Source organism: Fundulus heteroclitus, chromosome 14, assembly GCF_011125445.2.
Source record: "Fundulus heteroclitus isolate FHET01 chromosome 14, MU-UCD_Fhet_4.1, whole genome shotgun sequence".
Lineage (NCBI taxonomy): Eukaryota > Metazoa > Chordata > Actinopteri > Cyprinodontiformes > Fundulidae > Fundulus > Fundulus heteroclitus.
Genome location: NC_046374.1, coordinates 32,665,492 through 32,692,215, shown reverse-complemented (window position 1 = coordinate 32,692,215; position 26,724 = coordinate 32,665,492). Strand labels below are relative to the sequence as shown.

The 26,724-nt window shown below is 37.3% G+C and overlaps 2 protein-coding genes and 1 long non-coding RNA gene across 4 annotated transcripts in view; 1 reads left to right on the top strand and 2 right to left on the bottom strand.

Moving 5' to 3' along the window:
* Positions 1–26,724, top strand: part of LOC110368156 (ICOS ligand) — a 502,595-nt gene that overhangs the window by 108,855 nt on the left and 367,016 nt on the right. The window lies entirely within an intron of this gene.
* LOC118565830 overlaps positions 1–26,724 on the bottom strand; it is a gene marked incomplete in the record, with an annotated part of 395,980 nt that overhangs the window by 104,619 nt on the left and 264,637 nt on the right. The window contains 1 exon segment of the mRNA XM_036146869.1: positions 9,147–9,509. Within this exon segment, the coding sequence (XP_036002762.1) occupies positions 9,147–9,509 (363 nt within the window).
* Positions 24,989–26,411, bottom strand: LOC118565844. The gene is made up of 4 exons (XR_004932647.1): positions 26,299–26,411; positions 25,833–25,888; positions 25,223–25,582; positions 24,989–25,075 (listed from the first exon to the last, which is right to left on the bottom strand). It is a non-coding gene; the product is annotated as an uncharacterized LOC118565844 (long non-coding RNA).

Below are 26,724 nucleotides of genomic sequence, written 5' to 3'. Positions count from 1 at the left end.
CTATTTCTTTATGCTTGACTTGAGCGTCAGGGCGCGTTTCTTCTGTCTAAAGAGAAAAGCAGTATTTCTTACTACATTTATACAAATTTTATAAGCACGACACACACTAGATGCTTTTTGTTAATCTGGTGGCCTAGTGGTTAGAGCATTGATCTTGGGTCCCAGAGATTCTGAGTTCAACTCCCACAGACTACCATTCTGGGTCCCTGAGCAAGACACTTAACCCCGATTGCTCCCCTGGCCCCGCACAGTGGCAGCCCACTGCTCACCAAGGGGATGGGTAAAGATGCAGAAGTGAATTTCTCCATTGTGAGATCAATAAAGTTCTATTATTATTATAAATTATAAAGCAGCGCCCGATCTGATGAACGTTGAATTGAGACTTTTTTCCCACTTTGAAAAAGTTTGCATTTGAACTTACCAGCAACAGAGACCTATCAATTTTTACCATCTGCAACATTCCAAACACATTTCTTACATCATATATCTGAAGAGTAGATAACAGCTTCTCCTTACCTACATCTTCTCAGACAATTAAATTATTTCCCTAACAATAGTGAGTTGTCGATGTTTAAATGTGCAGTAAATCTTAATACATAAGGAGCATGGAGGACCCAATACTGTACTTTGAGTAAGATTGGTGACACCAAAACTGAATTGTTTCATGAGTGGTTGTCCATTTCATCACTCAATATACTATTGGTATATACTAGTAAGACTAATAAAGAACAGCAGATAAAACTTTAAGATATGTTAAGGCCTATATTAAATTAATTTTACGACCATATCAACAGATTAAATACTTTTTACTTTTTTGGTGTACCAAATTACCCTCGTAATGAAGTAATATTTTATGGATTAAGTCCCTGATGATAAGAATGTCTAGCTCCGCCCCTGGTTTGCACTAATTTACTAATAGACAGTGTGGAAATCTTTGTACAATAAAAGCAATGTAAATAGTGTTCCTCGGTTGTATTTGTCGTAATTCTAATTCTAGAAGTAGAAATAGTGAAATAAATAGCACTATCATTTTGTGAAATCCTAATTACGCTATTATAAATAAGTAAAAGTCTAAACAAAATATAGCAGTTGTTTAGGCAGCATATAGTGTTGTTGTGTTGTATATCATATAAAAGAAATATCACCTGCTATTTATACCTGAACTGCATCAGAGGGTCAACAAAAAAATTAAACAATAATAGCAACGAAATATTGGTAAAAGGGAAACCCTCACCTTTTCTTTTTCAGGCAGCTGTGGCTAAGAATCAGAATTTTTAATAGTCTACAGTCTTTGCTTTTCCATCTTTCCAGCCGGCTTCAGAACTCCAGCCTGGCACAAAATATTTAGTTTTATAAAACAGATTAGGTTTCTGTTGATAAATGCATTATACTTCAGAATTAGATGCTATTTTGAGATGCTAACGTTGGTTACTTACATTTCTCAAGTTCCATAAATCAAAACTCTCTCGCCTGCTTCTTTACAGAACTGCACTCAGCAGCTTTCACCTATTTTACTGCAGATAATTAGTTTCTTAACTGGGACTAGTTCCGTAGCCTAGTATTAATTGTGGTAACCACAGTATTCCTGTATGATAACTGTAAAACTGAAATCTCCGCTCCAAGCAAGCACGCAGACGGACAGACTAGAAAACAGCCAATCAGAAAGAGGGAAGGCGGGATTTAAAGCAGTATAACCAATGACAGTGGAGTTAAACAGCACAGAGCACAGTCAAGTGTGCTGCTGATTTAAAGGGGCAGGACCACTGAGGGCAGGACAGACTGGCCAGCGTGAGGCAGCGGAGCTGGGAGCTGGGAGCTGCGAGAGAAAAAGTAGGGCAGAGTGAGGGTACGTTATGTGGATCATGTATTTTTATTATTATTATTATTCTTTTGGACATGCACCATGCACACACACACACCAACAAACACGCACACATAAAAAAAAAAAAAAAAAAAAAAAAAAAAACCGACAAAAGGGCACTTTGGGCACCAAGGAGCAAAGGGGCAGGTGCTCAAGCCCCCTCCGCCCCCCCCCCTCTGCAGGTCCCTGTACTTAAGTATATTTTGGAGTAGCCTACTTTATACTTTCCTCGAGTATAATTATTTTTGATAAACTTCACTTTTACTTCACTATATTTCCGAACTTAACTGCATACTTTTACTCCGACACATTTTCAATGTCAATGTTGAATAGTAACGAAGTAAAAATACTTCACTACTATACTTAAGTATATTTTGGAGTACTTTATAAAACTAAATATTCTGTGCCAGGCAGGAGTTCTGAAGACTGCTGGAAAGATGGAAAAGCAAAGACTGTAGGTCATAAAAATTCAGATTCTTAGCCCCAGCCATCTGAAAAAGAAAAGGTGAGGCCCGGGTTTCCCTTTTACCAATATTTCATTATTGTTGCTTTCATTGATTGTCGACCCTTCGAGGCAGTTCAGGTATGAATAGCAGGTGTAATTTCTTTTGCATAATATACAGTATAAGAACACTAAATGCCACCTAAACAACTGCTATTCTTGTTTAGACCTTTGCGTAATTATAATATTGTGATTTGGGTTCCACAAAGTAATAGTGCTATTTATTTGACTATTTATACTTCTAGAATTAGGATAAAGACAAATAAAACAGAGGAACACTAGTTACATTGGTTTTATTGTACATAGATTTCCAGACTGTCCATTAGTAAATTAGTACAAACCAAAAGCAGAAGCAAAAGCATTCTCATCATCAGGGGCTTAGCCCATGAAATATTACATCATTACAAGAGTAATTTGGTACAGCAAAAAAGTAAGCAATTATTTAATATGTTGATGTGGTCGCAAAATATATTTAATATATTTTTTTTTTTTTACATATCTTAAAGTTTAATCTGCTGTTCTTTAATAGTTACACTAGTATACACCAATCGTATATTAATATGTTCTCATTTCAATGATGAAATGGAAAACCACTCATGTAACAATTCAGTTTTGGTGTGACCAATCTTTCTCAAAGTAAAGTATTGGGTCCTCCATGCTGCTTATGTATTAATATTTACTGCACATTTAATCATTGACAACTCACTATTGTTAAGGAAATAATTAGTTGTCTGAGAAGATATTGGTGGAGAAGCTGTTATCTACACTTCTGATATATGATGTAAGAAATGTATTAAGAATGTTAAGATAAATTACATGAAATGGGCTACACAGAGCAACTACAACCCTGTAGTACATTTGTTGAAGTTTGAATTTAATATTTGAAATGCTGTTAGTATCAGTTACACTTATACTTCCAGTGCAGAGTAAATACAATAAATGTATCTGTCAAATGTAAAATTGAATGTATAATTTTGCTTTTTTCTAATTCAGTATAGAGTATTAATGACGTCAGACCAGGGAAGGTTTGTTTGTAGGCGTCCCTATCAAAGTTCAAATCAAACCTACACCCTTGCATCTTTGTTTCACAATCAGACCATGATGGGACCACAGATGAGCTCAGTAGATGCAGTGGTGGATTCAGAATGCCTGTCTGAAAAGTTAAATCTGAACTGTTTATCTTAATCTGAGAAAAAAACAAAGTTTAGTATGCAAATTCATAAAGGATATCTTTAGGGATTTACTAACTTATTAGCAATTTGCTTGATCTGACTATAAACAAACTGGAGAAAAGGTCATTAAGGAAACAGCAGTTTTCATGGAACTAGACTCTGAAATGAGTCTGAAAGCAAAGTGAACAACCAGATCTCTGCTAATCATCCTCAGATGGTGGCGGCTCTCTGTCCTGTTACAGCTAGAAATATTGATAATGTGACAGAGTAGAAATATTGATAATGTGACAGAGTAGAAATATTGATAATGTGACAGAGTAGAAATATTGCTAATGTGACAGAGAAGAAATATTGATAATGTGACAGAGTAGAAATATTGATAATGTCACAGAGTAGAAATATTGCTCCCTCAGCTCTTATTCAGGTCTTCTTTGTCAGACGTTAATATTTCTCTGTCCAGGAGGTTTGAACAACAGAACAGCAAATAAAAACATTTTTAAAATAATATATCTTCTTGCAGAAATTTCTCATCAACTCTGAACCTCAGATTTCTCAGCAGCTTTAAAGATAAAAAGCCTCTGAAATGCTCAGATTAAACTGACATTTGTTCAAGTCATTTTAAGATGTTTACAGGTTTAGCTGCACACATTAAAAGTGAGTTGAAACCTTAATGGGAGATTCAGTGTGAAACAGTCAAGATACTTGGTTCAGTTATGAAACCTCAGAGATCACGCTGTGGTTAAAAGCTGCAACACCAATGACTCAAAACAATAAAAAGCTCATGAGCAACATTACTGTGATGCCTGGTTGTACAAAAGGAGATTATTATTTATATGATAAAGTAAAACAAACTTTAAGGCAAAGCAGAAAAGTCTTCTGAGGTTTCTAAGCAGCTTTCAGGTCGTATGAAATGAGGACAAACTACGACCCTAAAGATGAGAATCAGACTTCAATAAACCCAATAAAACAGAGATCATTACATGAGACAGAGAAATAGAGTCTGAAGCAGCTGTGACCCAAATTCATTTAGTCTCTCAGCTCATAAAGAACATTTACAGCCTGCGGTTTAAACAGAGGAAACAATGCAGGAAAATAGTGATTTAATGGTGAAACAGCAGAGAGAGCTGCTCCTCCTCAGATAACCTGCATAGAGAGAAACACACTGGTTCTGTTGGGTTCTGCTCAGTTGTTGAAAAACACATTTTAGACAATAAAGCTGATTTTACAGTTAGATGAACCTCTGAACCACAACATGAACCTCAGGTCACTTAATTTAAATAAGAACCGTACTATAGATCTTTATTTAAGTTGGCTAAATTATTCTAGTTCTGGTCGTTAAAACCTGATGTTGGACTTCATTATATCAGATAAATTTACCCAGACGTGTGGTTCTAGGAGGGAACATCTAGAACCTGTTCTCTGCTGCTGATGTTCAGGATCAGTGTCTCCACCTGATCAGGCAGCCTGGAGAGAAAAAGCTTGAAGACAAACATGTTTATTGAAGCACTGATGAGAAGAAAAGCTGGACTAACTACAGCAGAACCAGGAGACGTGGTGATCAGTGGACCAGGATGGAGATGATCTGGTGTGGATGTGTGAACAGTTTGCTGAAGCTTCTGTTGTTCTGCATCAACTGAACCAAAGGACGAAAGAAGTCTGCAGAGGAGAGGTTCAGCTCTGAAATGCTGCAGACATCAGGCTGCAGCTTAGATCTAGAAAGACTAGATGTTAGAGCAGCAGACTGCCACCATCACTTCATAGAGTTCATTTCCATCTCCAGAACCTCCTCTGGAGCCATTTGGACCTTCCTTCAGCTCTAAACTGCTGAATAAAAGCCTCCCATTGGAAACTGGAGCCATCAGAAGATTTAAGCTCAGAGTTCAATCCGTCCAGTTTCTGCAGACTTTTCTTTGCTCCGTTCAGCTTCCCTGAAGGTAAAACTGTTCTGTGGGTTTTACAGTTTAATCACTTTTATTTATCTTTTCTTTTTTAGTAAAGTCCCTTCAGATGACATGTTGGTAACTGATGTTCTATAGATAAAGTGAATTGATTTGATCCAGACCACAGCAGCTTCAGACCATCACTCTATAAATGTCTCCATTCAGTCTCTTCCAGTCAGAACTGTTCTGATCATTCAGAGCAACACAGGTTTTAATTTTAATTAATGATCAGTAAAGTGATAAATAACTAGCAGCTGCTTCAGTAAAAGCAGAGAGATGTTGGGAAGCCAACAAGCCGATGAAGTCTGGTTCCTGTAATCCAGAGGATCAGGGTTGATGCTTGGTGTTTTTCCTCAGGAGATCTGGAGCAAAGCCCAGAGTGAGAGTTTAGAGTCAGACTGGTCCTGAACATTGTTTCTGCTTTTCTCCTCATTAAAAACTCATTTTACACATTTTAGGACTGATTTGGTACGATTCTTCAACCAGAGACCTTTTTGAAGAGATTGCCACAATCAGCACGACTCCCAGTCAGTTACCAGAACACCTCAGATTATTTGATGAATTTAAAATGCTGGGAAATTTATTAAAATGATGTTTTGTCACCATTTCAGTGTTTGAGCTGCAGAGAACTACTGTAACAGAAAGCAAACAACAACCTGAGTTTTCATCTTTGTATTAATCCTCCTATAAAACCCATCAACTTTATTTAGAAAGCACTTTAAACACACAGAGACCTAAGTGCTGTACAAAAACACACATAAACAGCATTAAATTCAGCAATATTGACTTAAAGATATCACATTATTTTGTAATATAAACAGTGGAGCTCTTTGATCAAACAGAGGAAAGAGAAACCACTGATCAGTTTGAGTTTGTTGCTCAAGGACTGAGGAAGTTAATCTGGTCGTGTATCAGAGGGTGTTATCCCTAAAATAAGTAAATAGAGAAGTAATGAATTTATGTGCTGAATAACAGACTTCCTGGATTCTTCACTAAGTTTAGTGTCAGAAGCCCAGAGGACTCATCAACACTAAGTTAAGTTAGGTGTGTGAACATCCACTTTTGTGTAGTTTTAACTCTGCTAGTGACATGGCCTGAGCTTTGAATTTCCCCTTTCTGTTGCTAGGCAACAATCCAGTGAAACGTGACCTACAGTTGAGTTGTGCTCCTACTGCATGGGGCGTGTCTTCATGTTTATTTCTAGCAAGCTGGAACAAAGCCAGGAGGGAGGTTTGTTGAACCGGTTCTGGCATGTTTTCCCAACGTAGACGTCTTTGTCCAGAAACAGAGAAGGATAAAGGCGGTATGCAAACACTTCCAGAAAATAAAAGCTACCTTTACTGTGGCCTGTACGCTTCATCTGTTTCATTCTGTTCACATTTTAATCGAGAGCTGAAAATGTGATCTTGATGGAAGCTTTAATATGAAGACAGTAGAATTTTAAATAATATGGCATTAAGGTCTTTATCATTTTTTTTTATTATTGTTTATTGTGTTTAGAAATGTGTAAAACAAACTGTGTGAACTGTCCATATCAAAGTCAGAGCAGTAGTTGTTCCTAAAGAGTGATTAATTTAATTAATAGTTTACTGTTTCATTAATTGGGAAAAGCTGGAATAAACAGTAGAGCTGATGATGTCAGTGTCAGTCTGTTGCACCAGGACAGAGGAAGGTGGTCTGGGTTAAGAGAGGATTGTAGAATGCAGTTTATTTATAAATGCATAAAAAGATTACAAAGTTTCATTTCTGAAAGCAGCCAGGTTGTGAATGTTGGACTAGGGTTGGTTTATTGATTCCTGAACAGACTGCTCTCAGACTAAAGTCAACGTCTGCATCAACGTCTGTCTATGAATCTGTTTTTTCTTCAGGAAGTGATTCAACACGTCGCTCTGTTCTCACTGAAACACTGAAAGAGTTGCTTCAAGTAGACACAACAGAGGACAAGACAAACCTGAAGACACTTGAGAAAAACAAAGACTGTCAAGTGTCCCACTAAGGCCTTTAGGGACCAAGAAAAAGAAGATTAATCAGAGGAAACTTTTAACAAAGTCTGATGGTTTCTCACATTATTTTCTCCTCTCATGTTTTCTGATGCTGCTGCATCACAAAGTTTGACTAAATGTATTTTTAACATGTAAGAAATGTTGGAAAACCCTGAAATCATCAAAGCTTAATGCATGAAAAGTAAAAATTGTTATTAAATTCTGGACAGAGGATCTTTTATGGTGCTTAAATAAAGACGTTAACTAAAGGTTGTGATGGAAAAGTGAGACATAAAACTGCTTAGACATGGTTAAACAGGTTTATTTCAGCATTGGGTTGTAAATAGAACCATGTGCTATCATCTCCTGATCCTGTTCCTGCATGTCTGCAGATAAATCAATCCTAAGATTCAAAACCTGAATGTAATGACACTGAGGTTCAGACACCTCTGGTCTTAGAGCCATCTGTGGACCTCAGGACCATCAGATCCTCCCAGCAGAGAAACTTCTGATCTGAACCCTTCAGGATTTATCAGAAACTTTAGGAGACCAACAGCTCCTCCTTCCTGCTCTCATGGATCAAAAAGCCCAAATCAGAGCAGATTGAGTCATAACTACACATTCTGGTGTAGCTTCATTCATAAAGATCAACCTGGAGAGACAGCTGATTGATACAGAAACACGTTTTATTAAGAGCTTTAGCTCCTGGAGATGATGAGACACAAAACTGCAGACAAATCCACCCGTTATCAGAACTATAGCTGTCTGTGGGCTCGGTTCTGGAGTCTTTAGTCTTCCATGTTGGTCCATTTAAAATCTAAACCTCTTTAGATCTACTGAACTCAGTTCTGTGGTGTCCTACAGTCCAGATGTGTCCATGAACGCATCGTGCAGCAGAAACTGAGATGTAACTCTGCTGAGGACCAGAACCGACCAGGAAATAAAAACCTGTCAGAGTCTCTGGACTGAGACCAGAACAAAAAACAATTAATAAACTGGAACGAGTTAAAGTAGAAAAGGTTTGCCATGCCAAAAACCGCAGATGTTAAAAGTTTTAAAGTTTTTAATTCTTAAAGCAGAAGTTAAAAAAATTACTCTAAACATCCTTCGAGAGTTCAGATGATGTTTCCCAAACACAATGCAGGTTTATACAATACTTGAATCTTTTTTTTCTTATGCCTAAATATGAAAACCTACTCCATTAAAATGGAGCGATACTTTTTAATGACACCAAATCCAACAGCTAGTGTGATAATCAGTCCAGCTACAGCCATCAGTCCAGCATTTCGATGACTGCTTCCATCCTCGGTGCGTCCCTCCATGTTCTCTGCAAAACAGAATCAGGTGTGAGTAGAGCTCCAGAACCCAACAGGATCCATTTGCTCTCTAAACTGCTGACACATCATTTTCTGCATCCAGACCAGCTGCTTTCTCCAGACTCTCATCTACAACATCTTTAGGAAACACAAACATCTGATCTGACACCTTCACTGCAGAACCAGAACCACATTCAGGCATGAAGGGACTTTCCCCCCTTAGATCAGACACAGAACACAGTGCAGAACTCTCATTGTTACTTCTATGTTTATTTTAGACATTTTAATTCGATTTTTTTCTTACATTTAGAGCTGAAAAACTCCAAGGAGCTGCTGGAAACTCTAAAGACAAAGAGACGCACTGACAGCTCACCTGGAGGAGGAGCTACATCCAGGAAGATGACAGTGATAGGGTCAGAGGTCAAAGTGTGTCTCTTCCTTCGGTTTGCTTCCCTCTGAAAAACTCGACACTCGTATGTTCCTCTGTCGTTAGTCGTCACGTTCTCCAGAACCAAAGACATGTCTCCATCCTTCATCTGTCTGTCCTGCAGGTCCACCCGGTTCTGATAAGATGGATGCTGGAGTTCTGGATCCAGCTGATCATCTCTGAACAGGAGGACATATTCTGGCTCTAGATCAGGTCGGGTCCACTTTACAAAGACAGCAGGTTTCTTGTTGGGGACTTGACATGGCAGAGAGACGTTCTTTCCAGGTTCAGCTGTGATGTTTTTCTGAACTGCAGGACAGAGAAGAAGAACAGAGCAGAAAGCAGATTGTGTAAATGAAGCTGCTGATGGTCTCTGATCCATTCTGCTTGGTGAGCAGGCATCTGCTCCTCCATCCTCACTGACACTATTATCTGTGGAGGCCAAGGAGCAACCTTCAGTCTTCCACTGGAGGGTCAGGCTCTCTGCTGCTGCATTTATTTATTCAATCATTTAGTTTAAAAAGAAGTCAGACTATTTCAGCATTCCTGTACTAGACATACATCACAATGTTTTTACTGTTTACTTTCCTCTTCTCTATGTGTTAACCATCTTTTCTGTTCCACAGCAGTTCCACGGTTAATAAAAGGTTTACTTTTGTCATCTCTGTTTCTAATTCAGAACAAAATATTTTAAATTTGTAGACTGTATTTATGACACACCAAGTTTACTCTATATCTGTATAAATATGGATAGATAAACTATTCATGCCCCCCTGTCAGCTGTCAGATGAACATTAAACAACTAACAGATAAAACAGTTTAACACAGCAGATATAACATACTATTCTTTTCCTTCAGCCCAATTACTCTCTCTTTACTTAATGCTCTGAGCTTTATATAGAGAGAGGGAGGGACGTAGTCACTCATTCTGAGTCATTCTACTGTTTTTTTGTTTTGTACTTGCCTTGTGAACGAAAAGAAAAACACAGCTACAGCAGTGTACCCCACATGTCAACCAAAGAGAGGGGGAATTTCATACAAACCAGACTGGAACTGAAGTTAAGCACCAGACCCACATGTCACAAGTTCCTTAAAATGACCCTTAAAGTGCACACCTAAATTACACGTAAGTTAATTTTGCGTACCTACATTCAAGCACAAGGCAATGCAGCACGCCCACCAAAGTACTCCTGGTTCTGTGTAGTTAAACAACATAGCATGAAACACAGCTACTAACTCTCCTTTGACTGTTATTGGGAGATTTTGCTGAGGACAGCTAATGTACTGGTTCATGAAATGCACGCTGGCTGCTGATAAAATCCCCTGGGGCTGAGGGAAGTTGAGGGGAGAGGAACAGTAAGAAGGGTAAGGCACAGAAATACACCGCATGTGGTTAAAAATGAGCAATTAATAATAAACAAAACTTAGAAACAGACTAAAAGGTGTTTTAGACTGCATCCGGTTAGCAGAACTGTTTTCTGATCCAGCGTGCAGCCGTGACTGGTTCTGAATGAAGGATTCATCTGGCAGCCGCTCTCCCCCCTTTGCTTCCTGCTACGCAGTACCGGATCGTACTGCCTTACTTTCACCACTGGTTCACCAGTGGTTAAGACCAAATAATTGTGGTCTTAACCACTCTACTGCTCCCCTGTTAACACGAAATGCAGCAGGAATTACTGATGGCCACAAGTTATGAAAGAAGCTGAAACAGCTCCGCAGAAAGCATGTTTAGACAGCTGTGAATGGATCATTGGCAGCCCAGATGGGCTTTGTTATTTTTATGCGTGACAAATGCCATGTGCTGCGTGTGAGAATGTGAAGTTAGTGAAATGCGTGTCACATGGTCAATGCTGGTGGAAAATCTGTCAACTTTTCACAAAAATAATCACAAAGCTAAAAATCTTCTCCTCCTAATTTAATGATCAAAGCTGTTAAGTTCCCATTTTTATCAATTTAGCATCCAGCAGTGGTAGCATAATATCCCTGCTGTGTGAACCTGTGACCTTGTGATGCTGGGATGAACTCAGGGTCAAACTCCAGCCGTCTAAGCAGGTTTCTCTGCTTTTGGGCTTCAGGTTTTAACAAGCTCTGCCTTCAGGGAGAAGTTCCCCCCTTGGCTCTCTGTCTGTAAGGTTCTGGTCTCCACCCCCACACATCTAGCAGTGGTTGTACTGCTGAATCTGCTGGAGATAACTCCATAGTTTTCCACTAAGCCTCACAGGGAGAACCTCACCAATATCCTGGAGGTCTTAATCCAGCTGCTAAATAATGAGCCCTTATAGATGGGAGAGCCTCTCTGTTGTTAATCCAGTTATAGTTACTATTGAATATCTGTGAACGTTGTTGAGACTGAAGTAGGTAAAGACGTCTGGAGAAAAGCAGCCTCAGCCCAGGAGCAGGAGTTTATTTTTCTGATGTATTAAATCATGTGTCAGTAGAACCAAAGAGCTGAATTAAAGTTCTGCTAATTTAGACCAATAATAACAACGGTCCATTAAAACAAAGATGGCCGACAGAATCTGACCTTTAGAAACATGTTTAGTCTAAAATCGTCGTAATGGTTACATGTCAGATATATTGATCATTCATGTATATTAATGCTGTAAAAGTCCTGGTTCTTCATTAATTATGTCCAGATGTTCTGTGAAATTTAAATTTGATTTTGTGGTGATTTGAGCTTTAAAGGGACAGCTGTTAGTGGGTTTGGGTCAAAGGGTGTTTTGGGGGTTTTATGTGGGTTTATTCTTTTAGTCTATAAAAATAAAAACTGCACATTCAAAGATTTATTTCTGATCTGCAAAGGTTTCTGTGAAGGTCCGACCAGTAAGGCACAAGGACAAAGGCATATATAAAAAAGTATTTTCTATTTATTTTTCCCAAAATTGTTCACAGAAGACTTCGAACATCAAATCTCAAGAAAAAAACTGACCTACCACAATGAACACACAGGGGAATTTATACACAAAGGCTAGCCTACACAAACGAGGAGGGGAGGGAGATGAGACAAAGACAACAACGCATCAACATAAATAACTAATTCAAACCAACATATCTTGACTACAACACAAGTATCAAACAAGACAACCTAACACCACAGAGGGGCAAAAACTATATTGTGTGAAGACATTTAAATAAATACTAACACTGAGAAAAAGATGGAGGAACCTCCACAGTTTCCTTCATGTTTCATGTTTTCTGTCCTGTGTTCAGCTTTATGTTTTCCTCCTAAGTGACACTTTATGTAACTTTAATGTCTGTAAATGAATAAAGTGAAAGCAAACGTCTGTCTGGGTGTTCTTGTAGCTTTAGAGGCAGATCTGTTCAGCTTTTAAAGACAGAAACTGTAGAGAAAACAGACACATTTCTCCAATCTCTCATATAAACTACAGGCTTCTAGTTTTTCTGACGTTTTATTCTAACTCTGCTGTTTGATGCTGAAGGCATGAAATAATAATCTGGAGAAAAATGAACAAGAATCAATCATTTATCTTTAGTTTTCTCTATACTTTACAGACATGTAGTCAGGATCTTTATTCACTGTTGAAATGTTTGATAACAGAACGGAGAACAACTGATAATACAAGCATTTAAACTTACATTAATTACATTCTACAAAAACAAACAAGAGACGTAATATATTTCCAAATCAGAAAGAAAATGATCAAAAATATTACCTGAAACCATCAGGCAATGATGTGAACTTTTAATCAGATTAATCTTCTTGGTCTTTATCAGTGAGAGCAGAAACGATGTTAAAGGAGCAGAGCTTCACATCACCTGAGTGAAGTTGCCCCCCCCCCACTCTCTTCAAATCAGACAAAATTGGTGTCAAACGTTTGTGCAGCAAATATTTTCAGGGCTGGTTGACCTTTGTTGACCTCTAGAAACATTTGTTTGTATCTTTAAAATGATAGCGGCACAAACGAAAATTTTTGCTGCACAAACCAGCACAAACGTTTGACACCAATTTTGTCTGATTTGAAGAGGGTGGGGGGGGGGGCAACTTCACTCAGGTCTTCAACCATCATCCTCCTTTACTACTGCGCCCTCTAGTGTTGAAATGCAACGAAAACTTTACAAACCTTGTTTTGGTGGAATAAAAAAATAAAAACATGTTTTTATAATGAAAAACGACGAATCAGACTCCATGAGTCCAGACTGAGGACTGAAGACTCTGGTCTGTATCTGTGTGATGTTCACACTGATGATGGTTCTGGATCTGGTTCTGCAAGATGTCGACTCAGCATCTCTGGTGATTTCAGTTGAAGGTGAAATAATTACAGGATCTTCTCTGTTAAATGATCCCTGGTGGAGTTTGGACCCTGAGAACTGCTTGATCTGCTAATATTGTGTCTCTGACTGTAACATCTGCAGCAGCTGGACTGATAAAACATGCAGGAGGTGTTTCAAAGCTAATATTTCTGCTAATATTAAAATAGTCTGTAGAAATCTCAGCACAGCTGGAAAATATTTAAATTTCTAATATCAGTGTTGGAAAAAAGTTAAAAAGAGATGAAGTAATAAATATTTACTGAAGTATTTGCTCAGATTTTTTCTCTTATATTACATTTATGTCAGAAGCAGAAAGAAATGGTTGATTTCAGCTTTTGACCCTTTTAATGAAGCTCAGAGGAGGTGCTGGCATGATATGGGTGATATTCTGGATAATCCAGGTTGTCTGGTAAAGGCACCACATACTGATGTTATAATTATAAAGCTAGGTTGCTAATGCTGGTATAGAAAAAACTGTGATTAAAAATAAAAACAGAATTAATAATGTGACAATATTTAATAACCTAAACTGTATAAAGTAGCAAAACCTCCCAGAAAAGAGCCTGAACAGGAGAACGGGCTCCACAAAGCCCAGATATTTAACTAATCCAACATTTCTGCTGTTTCTGGAGCAGCAGCTCCTCCTCTTCATCCTCTTCATCACTGCTGCTTGTTCACCATTCAATACATAAATGAAGAGGTTCTGATGTGGTTCTGGAGGGAAAACATCAGAACAGAACAAATCAAAGTGAACTGATCCAATCAGCCAGATGTTCCTCATGTTCCAGGATCAGACCTTCAGCTGGAGATGCGCTCAGTTCCTAGATTCACCACCAGGTGGCGCTCCAATACCAGCTGTGATGGGAGAACTGGTCTGAGGTCAGATTTAGTGAGGATCTAGCAGCTGGATTCTCTCTGCTGAGAGATTGAACAAAGTCCTGCTGCTATTGTTGGAGAAACTGGACCAGAAGGAGAACTCTGCTGCTTTAGAGGAATTACTGGAAATATGGGAAAATAAAAAGAGTCTGGAAATTATTCTGGTAGATTCTGACCTATCAAGGTCCAAATCAGAATCTGCACCACATGTTGGTAAAGGAGCAGAACCTGTCTCCATCATCAGGAGGTTTCTGAGGTCAGAGTCTGAGGGAGAAGCTGCTGCAGGAAATGCTCCACCACTGTGATTTAACCTGCTCTGTCCACTAGGGGGCAGTAAGTTGTTCAACCAGTTGAATTGTTTCGGCAGCTTGTTTTGTTTGAAGTTCTGACATTGCTGCTTCTTTCCTTAGCATCAGCTGATTATCAGTCTGTTTGTATCTCGTTGTTTAGATCACTGCAACAGTTTATTTTCTTGTCTAAACTAAAAGGAAGTGTCTGCAACAGGTCCAAAGTTCTGCAGCTAGATTACTGACCCACACCAACAGCAGGGCTCATGTTTCTCTCCTTCTAAAATCTCTTCACTGGCTTCCAGTTTCTCTTTGTATCAATTACCAGATCTTGTTGTGAATTTCAGATCTTTTCATGGTCAGGCTCCCTCCTACATCAGAGACCTGTTATGTCTCTATACTCCCGCTCAGAGGCTGGGGTTGTTGGTTCAGAACCCTCTCATGGGTCCTCGCTCCTGTTTTAAGTCCAGAGGAGAACGTTCCTTAAAGAACGTTGTGCCGAGGCTCTGGAATGATCTACTGCTCGCTTTATGTCTGATTTAATCTGTTGATGCTTTTAAGAACAAACTAAAGACACTCTTTGTTTCCACAAGCTTTCTGTCTGCAGCAGTCAGAGGGTTGTATGACCACCAAGATAATTTCTGCTTAATTTATACCACTGAGATAGTAATTCTATATGTATTGTGTATTTTATGTGTTTCTTTATCTCTATGTGTATTGTGTTCTTTGTGTATTTTTTGTGAAGCATTTTGTGACCCTCTCTAGTCTGTGAAAGGTTCTATATAAATAAACATTAAGTTACTTAGTTACTCTGATTTGTTACAGAATCACAAATTTTATGAATATTTTCAGGTTTATCAAAGGAATCAAAAGCTGGTAAACAAAGTTTCATATTCATGAAAACCAGACCGCTGGTATAGAGAAAATAATCAATTTAAAAATAGGAAAAATACACCAGTGCTGTTTTTCTGATTAACAATGATTGATAGATCTCTTGTCTACAGGAATCATAATAGGCTGTCTCTCTAGGGTGCTGGCAGCACTCCAGCTTTAGATAAAATGTGTGACTCACACCTCTGCCACACCTTTACCTTTTACCTTGCTGGCAGCACTCCAGAAATGACGAACACATCTTGGCCTAGATAGCTTTTCTCTGAGGTGTGGCTCTGTGAGCTGCAGCATAACAAACTCTGAGGGCCTCAACCAAAATGCAATACTGAAATATATGTGACAGGCAAACATTCAGACCATTACTATAACTAATGTGTAAAGAATGATTGGGAAAGATGTTCAGCTCAGCGTGGCATTAAATGGGAACCAAGCCACAGAGACGCTTCAGTAAAGGTGTTTAGGATCCACAGTTCAACAGATTTAAGTCGACAACTAAAGAGCTCAGAGTCAAGAAGCAGAGAAGCTGAATCCCAGAGGAACTCTGACATTTGGTCCCAGACTGACAGCATGAATACCTCCAGACTCTGTTACGACCCCTTCCCAAGACAGCGAAAGGGAAATTCTGGCACTGGGTGTAACACAAAACAATCAGTAATCCTAGTCAGTAGATGTCAGTAAAAAAGAGTTTATTTATAATGTAGGTAGAACTTTAATTACAGAAGTGCAACACAGGGAAGCTTTAAGCTTCAGGGTCTCCAAGGCTAAAACAACAAACAACCCCCCCCCCCCCTTTAATTATAAAATAAAAATAAAACACTTGATAGGGGAGAACAGAAAAGTACAAAACCTAAACTTCCTGGCTATCCACAAAACAGGAGAAAACAGTTAAACCAAAAGGCAGAGAACCCCTACCAGCTTCCACTGTGAAAAGAAAAAACAAACTTTAGTTAGACATTTGGGGTCCGTTCTTCGTACGTTGCTTAAAACATCCAAGATCAAATGAGACATCCAAGATGATTTCATCCGGCTAATCATGATCCGGCTAATTGGGTTCTTCTAACACACCTGTTGTTTATGATTAGTATGGCTGGATTGAGTTATCTGAGACAACTGCGTTTGTTTAAAAGGGGAAATGTATCGATAGTAGAAACATTGATCAGCAGCGCTGCTATTGGCTGTTCAGCATGAACAAAGAACGCCCACAGTTTTTCTCACAGGCAGAACAAGAGCTTTTAATGGAAGGTTATGCTGAATTTGAGTCATTAAAACACCTAAAAATCTGTTAAAGCCAGGAGAGAGGGCTGGCAAAAAGCAGCAGACAAATTAATGTGTAAATACTGTCCATGGTAGATGTTTCTATCACTTTCTACAGTATTCATTTTTGCATTTTAATAATCTCATATTTACTTTGTTCTTTTATGTCAGAGCCTCCACAGGACCCACTAGAACATGGGGACAAGTAAAAGTGAAATACAAGAATATTCTACAAAATGGTAGCCTTTAATTATTATACTTGTTATATCAAGAGATCCAAATTTCAGTGTCTTTCCTTAGACACGGGAAGTAAAGGACACGTGCAAACTGGGAATTTTAACAAAAAAAAAACAATCTTTATCCATAAAAAATGAAAATCTTCCTTTTCCAAGTCATCCACAGTTTACACGGTAAAACTGTATTGCTCCATGTCTAGATAATCCAACCATAGTTTTTTCTAATACAATATACGCTCGACAGGAAGCAAGCCTTTCAAAGTAAACTAAACTTCACAATAAAATGGCCCGAACAAATCTTCTTACAGAATATGATAAAAATAAAAAGCAAACCATCATACAAATAACTTAAAATTTTAGATTTATGGCTCCAACACCACTTTTTCCTCTTTAAAAGCCACTGTTAAATGATGTGTGTGTCTGTTTATAACAGCCACCAAGAAAAATCTCTACTTTGTCACGCTGCGCTAAAGGATCCTGTCTATTGCGCAATACGTGATTAATTCGAAAAACTATTCGAAAAATTATTCTTGCACCTTCCGCAACAGGTTGCAGTCGTAAAAATGGACATGGCTACGGCAGACTTTCCTATCTACTCCGCTTATACAGCCGTGATCTAATCTTGTTTACATGAAATAAGCCTGCTCTGGAGCAGGCTCAAGCTGGCGCACTTGTTGCTATGACAACAAGTGCAGGATGTCTTTCGAAGAACCAAACGATCCAAGATCATGCCAAATCGTCAACAATGAAATCCTGCTAACTGAGTTAGCGACGTACGAGGAACGGACCCCTGGTTGCTCACAAAATGCTCACAGCCAAAACCCTTTAAGGTTCCTTACAAACAGTTGGTTTACAAACAAGATCACTTCAGATCAAGGACCAAGGAAGAAGAAGGCGTTTTCTTCTTCTTCTTTTTGTTTTCTGGCAGATTGCAACCTTAGCTTTTAGGTGCATACCGCCACCTACTGTACCGGAGTATGTAGCATGGGCCCTATCAATGTGATAATTACTTTATTTATATCTACATCTACATATACCTGTATATATCTACATGTCTATATTTATATCTATAAATCTATCTATATATACATATATTTATCTATAGCTATATACATATATATCCATACATACATTTAACCCCCCTCTGCTTGTGACGTCCCCCCCTCTGGTCATTCATGTTTTATCCCTGGGGGGGATACTTTCCTCCCCCCCTCTGGTATGAATTTAAAAATATATATAAATTAGGGGTGTCAGTTTTAACGCGTTAGACCATAACGCCGACATTTTTTTTGTCGCCGTTAGTCGCGCGTCAAAACACACACAGCCGTTCCCTAATGTTTTTTCCCACCGCGCTCTCCGCACTGTGTTTCTTTTACCCTCGGCACTTTCCGTAGTTTCAAGAGCTAGAGAACTGTAGCAAAACAGACCCGCGCTCACTGTTGCACAGACTGTTCATTTCATGCGACTTTGGGCTTCTTTTTTCTAAAAGCGCTTGTAAATTTCATGAGTCACGGGTTGCATTTTTTTGGGCACGTTTCTGAAAGTGAAATCGCTTATTTGGGCTCTAAAATAAGTGACGAAACAGCGGTTATTAAGAGAGCCGCCTTCACTAGACACTGAGTGTATCCAACTGAACTATCCCTCCGCCATAGGAGCCGACGGTAGTAAAGGCAGACAGAGCAACTCTGCACGTATTTTCTGCAGTTTACGGTGCAATAACCGGTGATAACTGCTGAAAGTAGATTACTTGGTGCAGATCACCATTTTGAGCAGAGATTGGTTCTGAAGATGAGCTTTTACACGTTGATAACATTGCAGAAACCCAACCCATAAACCGTACTTTAATGCTTATTAATTTGTTTTCTCTGTATTTGACAAACTAAGGCTGAATTACGTTGCCAAATGAAGGACCTGGAGTTACTAAACAGTTGTTAAACAGTTCTCATTCAGGGTATTAAGCTCCTGCCCAGTTGAAAGCAAAGTGTAAGACTGGAATGACCTGAAGATTTAAAACCTTTTTCCAGGCTTAAACTCTATGAATATGGATATAAACAGCAAGCACAAATATTCAAAGACGTTATTGTTGGTGTGAAAGCTCAGAATTAGATGTGTGTGTGAGAGAGTGAAAAAACAAACAATAAAACTTATGACTTTATTGAAATGTAATTTTTTTATTAATGCCTAATACCATGTCTATCTTTGTTTAAGAGGCAAAAAAATATATCAGCATGGTATTTATTTACAAATCTATTTACACATTGTGTAAACATCAGGGCGTCATGATTAGTCATTTAGCCATCATAGTCCAGAGTTTAACATTTGTCACCAGGATGTTTTCATTCCAATTCTCAAAAATGCTTAATAAAATACATGCTTGTACAAAAAATATTTTTATTTTGTTATTTTTCAGTGTCATTTATTGCAAAATTGCATATTAAAATGCCCAAACAGGCTGTTACACTTTCAGAAATAAAGAATAAAGCATACAATTAATTTGAAAATAATCTCGAGTTAACTTTCAACATTATGTGATTAATCGAGGAAATGATCCCCCCCTCTGTTTTTTTTTTTGCAAATAGCACACTGCACGTATCTATATACATACATACATACATACATACATACATACATACATACATACATACATACATACATCTATATATCCATATCTATCCATATACCCATATATATCTATCTATATACACACACACACATCATACACACATCCATATACATACCTATATACACACACACCCATACATCTATATACCTTTTAAATCTTATAATATAATCCTATATTCTTAAGATATTTAATAACAGCTTTCTGTACTTCCTTTATCCCCTCTCCTGTTGTTCCTATTAATCCTTTCAAATTCCATTCCCTTCCTATTTGTCTTGTCTTTTGTTTTAATCTTATCCTTTCTTCATCATATTTTCTACAATATAATAAAATATGTTCTACATTTTCTGTTACTTTACATTCTATGCATTCCTCTGTTTCACTTTTCTTTAATAAAAATTATGTTTTATTTAACCCAGTATGATCAAATCATAATCTAGTTAAAATAGTCTCCTCTCTCCGATTTTTCCTAGTCACACCCTTGGCATTAATAGATTTCTGTATTATATAATAATTTCTTCCACTTTTATTCATGTTCCATCTATCCTGCCATTTTTTCTTAATTTCTTTTTTAATTATTGTCTTAGCTTCTCCTTTCCCATACAGTATATTTATAATATTATTTGTTCTAATTGATTTTTTAGCTATTTGGTCTGCTCTTTCATTTCCATTTAATCCTACATGGGCTGGAACCCAACAGAATGCTACATTTATATAAAGTTTTTGTATTCTGAATAAACTTTGATGAATTTCTAATACTAAATCTTCTCGTTCTGATTTCATATTTTGGATACTGTAAAGGGCTGCCAAAGAATCAACACAACAAACTACTCTATCTGGTTTTATTTCCTCTATCCATTGTAATCCTATAATTATTGCCATCATTTCTGCTGTATATACCGACATCTGATCAGGTAATCTCCTCCCAATACTTATCTCCATCATTGGAATGTATGTACATATACCTACTTTTCCTTTATCATCTTTAGATCCATCTGTATATAAATCTAAATAGCTATAATATTTGGTTTTTATATAATGATTTGCCATTTGACCTTTGCTACAGTCTACCCACTCTTTTTTTAATTCCCTTATATTAAAATCTATCTCGACATTTGGAAATAACCAAATAGGTATATTACTTATAGGTGTAGGTGAATTAAACCATTTATTTCCAATTTTATATTCTTCTATTTTATCTTTTATTATCCATCCAAAACCCTTACCATTAAAATAATTATATTCCAAACACTCCTTTCTAACACTTTTTGTTATATTTTCATTTTCACATCCATATAATCAACACCAATATGTAACCATGAGTTGATCTTTCCTTAAATCTAAAGGCACTTCTCCTAACTCTACCTGCATTGCTTTAGTTGGTGTTGATCTCATTGCACCAGTACAAATTCTCATTGCTTTATTAATTACTCGTTCTATTTTCATTAAATTTGTTTTAGCTGCTGCTCCATATATATAACACCCATATCTATTGTGGATCTCATTAAAGCCCTATAGATATGCACCAATGATTGTTTACTTGCTCCCCAATCTTTTCCTGCTACTGCTCTCATGAGATTTATGATTTTCTTACATTTCGTCTCGACTTTTTCTATATGTGTTCTCCATGTTCCTTTTTGATCTAGCCATATACCCAGATATTTAAAATGACTTACTGTCTCCATTTTGTGACCATATAGTTCCAAACTCTGCTCATCTATCTTTTTTCTTTTTTGTACATATCATATGACAAGATTTACTTGACGATAGCTTAAAACCCCATTTATATGACCATTTTTCAATTTCTCCTATTGTCTCCTTTATTCTATTTTTTACTATTATGGGATCTCGTCCTCTCGTCCAAATGGCCCCGTCATCAGCATACAAAGCTGATCCAATCCTTCTATCTAATTTCATAAAAATATCATTAGTCATTATATTAAACAATACTGGGGTAATAACACTTCCTTGTGGAATTCCATTATTTATTTCAAATTGCTCTGAAATTTCAGATCCTACTTTAACTCTAATTTTTCTTTCTGTTAAAAAATCTAGAACCCAGTTATAAAATCTACCTCTTATTCCTATTATTAATTAATAAGCCTTCCCTCCACATTGAATCATAAGCCTTTTCTATATCTAAGAAAACAATGCTCATTATTTTTTTCATTTTAAATGCTTTTTCAATTTCATTACTTACTTTCACTACAGCATCCATAGAACGGCCTTTTCTAAACCCACATTGATATGGTGCGTATATTCCTTGTTTTTCAAGAGTATAATTTAGTCTTCTTACCAGTATTTTTTCCATCCATTTACATAAATGCGATCTTAGCGCAATAGGTCTATAATTTCCAACTTTATTAGGATTTTTCCCAGGCTTATTAAATGACAATATCAACGCACTTTTCCACCTTTTTGGCATTTGACCTTCTTTCCAAATTTTATTAAATAAATATAATATAATCTCAAATAATTTCTCAGGTAATTTCTGAAACATCATATAACTTAACTTATCTTCTCCTGTTGCACTATTTCTGACACCTTTTAACACAATTTTTAATTCATTCATATTGATTTCTGTATCTAATGCATTTTCCTCACTTTCTTCGTGAATAAATATATCTCTATTTTCAACTAATATCTTCTCAATATTCTGTCTATGATTATTATCTAAATGGTCCCCGTTATGCACACTAGCAAACTTATTTCCCAAAGCATTAGCTTTTTCCTTATCTGTTATTGCAATTATTCCATCATCCTCTAATACTGGTATTTTAACAAATACTTTAGTCCCACTCATTTTCTTTAACATTGACCAAACCTCTTCTATTCTAACTTCATCTCCTATTGCAGAACAATAACTTCTCCATGTATTCCTCTTACTGTTCTTTATAACTCTACGAACCTGAGCTCTTTTCCTCTGATAATTAATCAAATTTTCTTGACTAAAATTTTTCTTTAACACTCTAAATGCTTTATTACGCTCTTTAATTGCTTTTGTACATTCATCATTCCACCAAGGTATTCTTTTTTCCTTTCTCCCAATTGATTTATACGGTATACTCTTCAATCCAGCATTTAAAATTATCTGAGTGATTTTAGAAGAGCATTCCTCAATATCTTCCTTCATTGACATTGATTCTACTGATTTGTTACATATTTCTTTAAATTTTTCCCAATCTGCTTTTTCAAACTTCCATTTCTCATGAATAGGCCTTTCTTGTACATCTATTTTAATATTAACAGAAAATATTATTGGATAATGATCACTTCCAATACTTGTGTTTTCCTCCACATTCCACTCACATGAATTTGCCAGTCTATCTGATACTATAGTGAGATCAATACATGTGATTGTATTAGAATGTATTTCTATTCTAGTCCCTTTCCCATTATTTATACATACTAATTGTCTAACATCCATTAAATCTTCTACTACTTCGCCATTGCTATCAGTATGCTTACTTCCCCAAAAACTATTATGTGCATTAAAATCTCCACACCATATTTCTTTCCCGTTTCCTATTTTTATGTTTTCTAATGTTTCTAGTTTTAATAGTTTACAAGGGTTATATAGATTGATTACCGTTAATTTTGTATCTGCCTTATATATTTAAATTATTAAACATTCTATTTCTGTTGAGTTTACTATCCTTCGAAATGATATTTCTTCCCTTACAAATGTTGCACATCCCCCACCCTGCTTACCATCTCTATCTAATCTAACAGATTCATATCCAGGTATAATAAAATCAAGATGAGGTTTTAGCCATGTTTCTTGTACACAAATAACATCAGGTTTCACTTTGGAATCTATTATATATTTTTTAAATTATTGTCCATTTGCAATCAAACTTCTGGCATTCCATTGTAAGAAATGGAGTACCAATTTTAAGTTCAATTAATACTTTGAGACCCTTCATCATTATTGATACTTAGCATTGCATGAATATCTTCAGCTTTAATGTCTTTGATATCTAAAAACTCCATGGCAGCTTCTACCACTGTTTTGATTCTGTCACTTTTCCTTTGTTGTCTTGATGTAACATTGATAACTTTGCATATGAAAGCAATAAAGCCCTTCTTTTCTACAATCATTGAATTTTCTCCCACTTTACACTTATGGCTACATGTCTGCTGTGGAATCTGTATTCTTTCTGGTTGAACTCTCCTTGTGCGTATTCTCTGGGGTAGTTCTTCTTCCTGTCTCATACCATTTTTAATTGATATTGTATTAATCTGTTTTGTTCCATATCACCAACGTTTCGTACAGCCTCTGCATTTGACACTTTAAGAAAAGAGGCATGAAGCTTCTGGTGTGAAGCTCTTTATGGAGTGGCTGACGAGCTCCAACACATTGCACCTGTGGCAGCGAGGTAGAACTGAAACACAAAGAGAGCTCTCTCATGAAGAGAGCCCCTAGAGGGGCACTCATTTTCACTAAATCATTTATCCACTGAGGACTTTTCCTTCTTTCCAGGCAGCTTGTGTCTCTTCATGTGGTTCTGATCCACTTGGAGCTGTCAGAGTTCTGGGCTTTTAGTTCAGCAGCTGTTTAAATTACAAAAACTGAGTTTGTTTCTTTGATCCAATCAAACTCCAGAACCAGAAGACTCTCTGGGAAAGATTGGGCTTGGAGCTGGTTCTGTTTCACACTTTCTGTCATTTTCTTCCATCATTCAGGATTTTTTGGCCCCTGAAATGATTCTGTTTGACCCCTGAACCGGTTCAGAAAAGGTCCAAATTAGGTCCTCCAGCACAAACACATGATGCAGAGGTAAAAACATTTAAATCACTGCTAGTGAGATTTTCATTGAAAACGTAAAATCTGGAAATAATAAATGTAAAATATGTCAATCATAGATTTTTAAAAGTAAAATGTCTCGATTTCATAATTGTATAAAATAAATAATAAAACCTTTCTCAGCCATCTAATTATATAAAATATTTTAATTTATATTGTGTTATTAACAATGTGTTGACATTTATTTATAGCAACCAGAATCACATTTCTATACAATATGGACACTTTATACACAGTAAAAAAATAGAAAAATAAATACAGAACCAGATGCAGATTTTTAACACACATTAGAACTTAACGGACCATTTAAATTAATCATGACTGATTAGTTAACACAGAAATATATTTTCATCACTGCTGCTTTAACAAAAATAAACTTTAAAGAACAAAATCTTGTGTTTTATCAGATTTTATAACAGTGTTTTCAGAGTTCATGGGCTGCTTCTCTGAGAAACTCCATTTCTTTTGGGATGTAAAGAAATGTGTTTTAAACTTTGCTTTATTAAAACATAATCCCAATATAATTAATAAAAAAACACTAATACCTAATAGACCCAGAAAAATATAAAGACTAGTTCTTCCTCGATGGTCTGGTTGTGGATTCTCAGTGTGAGGTTGGAGCTGATCAGCAGCTGCTGGAGAGAAGATGGAAACTTTAGTTTAAAGCTGGTGATGCTGATCTGGGATCAGCTTCATCTCAGCTACAATCTGTGAACTTTGTCCAAATAGTTCTCAGTAATTTAAACCCTGAGAGACAGACGTCTAATAACAGAACTCACCAGAGACGTTGAGTCGACAGGATCCAGAACCAGAACCTTCATCAGTCTGAACATCACACAGATACAGACCAGAGTCTTTAGTCCTCAGTCTGGACACATGGAGTCTGATTCGTCCTTCTCTGAGGACGTCTTTGTCACTCTGGACTCGTCCTGAAAATTGTTCATCCTGAGACTCTGACACTTCAACACCATCATGGACCTGATAAAGGAATAATTCTTTCCTAGGAGTTAACAAGCTGCAGAGGATGAACAGATCTCTCCAGGGTCGATCAGGTGTGGTGGTGAAGGTCCACTCCAGAGTGATGCTGTGGTTCTCCTCTGCCTGATAGGAGCTCTGTGTCACATTCACTACAAATGTTGCTGCTGAGGAGACAGAGAGGGAAAGAGAGGAGCAGACACACTGAGAACTGGAACATGGGAGTCTTTAAAATACATCTCTAGAGCTTTCTGTCCCATGATGCTCTCTGTGCTGTCAGAGCTCTGCTTGATGCTCTTCAAGTCAAACTGCTTGATCAGATGCAGCTGGAGGATTGAAGTGTTCCCTTCACTGACAGACTTTTCACTGATTATTGATGTATTTAGACTGAACAAAGAGAAGATGGAAACTGACCACAGAGACATGAGTTGAGGATGATGAGCAGCAGGATCCTGCAGATCATCTTCTCCCTGTGAGAGGAGAAAGAGGAGGAGAGTCAGCAACACATCAGCTCCAGCATCAGCAACACACAACCAGCAACATCTACAGTCTGACTTCATCCAGTCATTCAGCAGCTAATCCTCATTATTAACCTCTTTATCAGACACTGCTGCTCACCAAAACCCTTTCTCTCTGAACTCTGAGGTTTCAGTCAGAAACTTGGACACAAAGAGCAAAACTGCTGAGTCAGGACTTGATGAAGGGGAGAAATCAGCAGCAGCCCAGCTGGGTTCTACTGGACCAGAACCACATCAGTTAAAGCAGGTTTTACTAAGTCCTCATGAAGGTTTGTTTCTGGCTGATGGAGGTAGGAAAGCATGGATGAAAACAAATGGATCCATAAAGACATCAAGCAGTAAAACACAGCAGACATACTCACCGTCTCCTCTGTTGCTGTGAGTCCAATGATCCTCGCTGCTCCAGGAGACTGAAGAAGAGAAAGAGGAGCAAAGAGAAAGCAGCAGCAGTCCTGAGAACAGCTCTGCAGACAGTTTATGTCATGATTGAGAGGGAGGAGACTGTGCATGCCTCCTTGGTAGACTGACATGTGGTTGAACAGGTTTTACCTTTTAGGCCAACAACCTGTGACGTTATCCAAATATTTTATCTCCCAGACTTAATTCTTCAGTCCCGGTTCAACAAACTCAAATTGATGTAATGAATGATTTCTCTCTCCTCTGGTTGATCAAAGAGCTTCACTGTTTATCCAATCTTTCATAATTGTTAAAACAGCAAACATTTAATAAATAAATTATTCTATTGACAAAATACTACTTTCACCTTGATAGGTGCATTTAGTAGAATT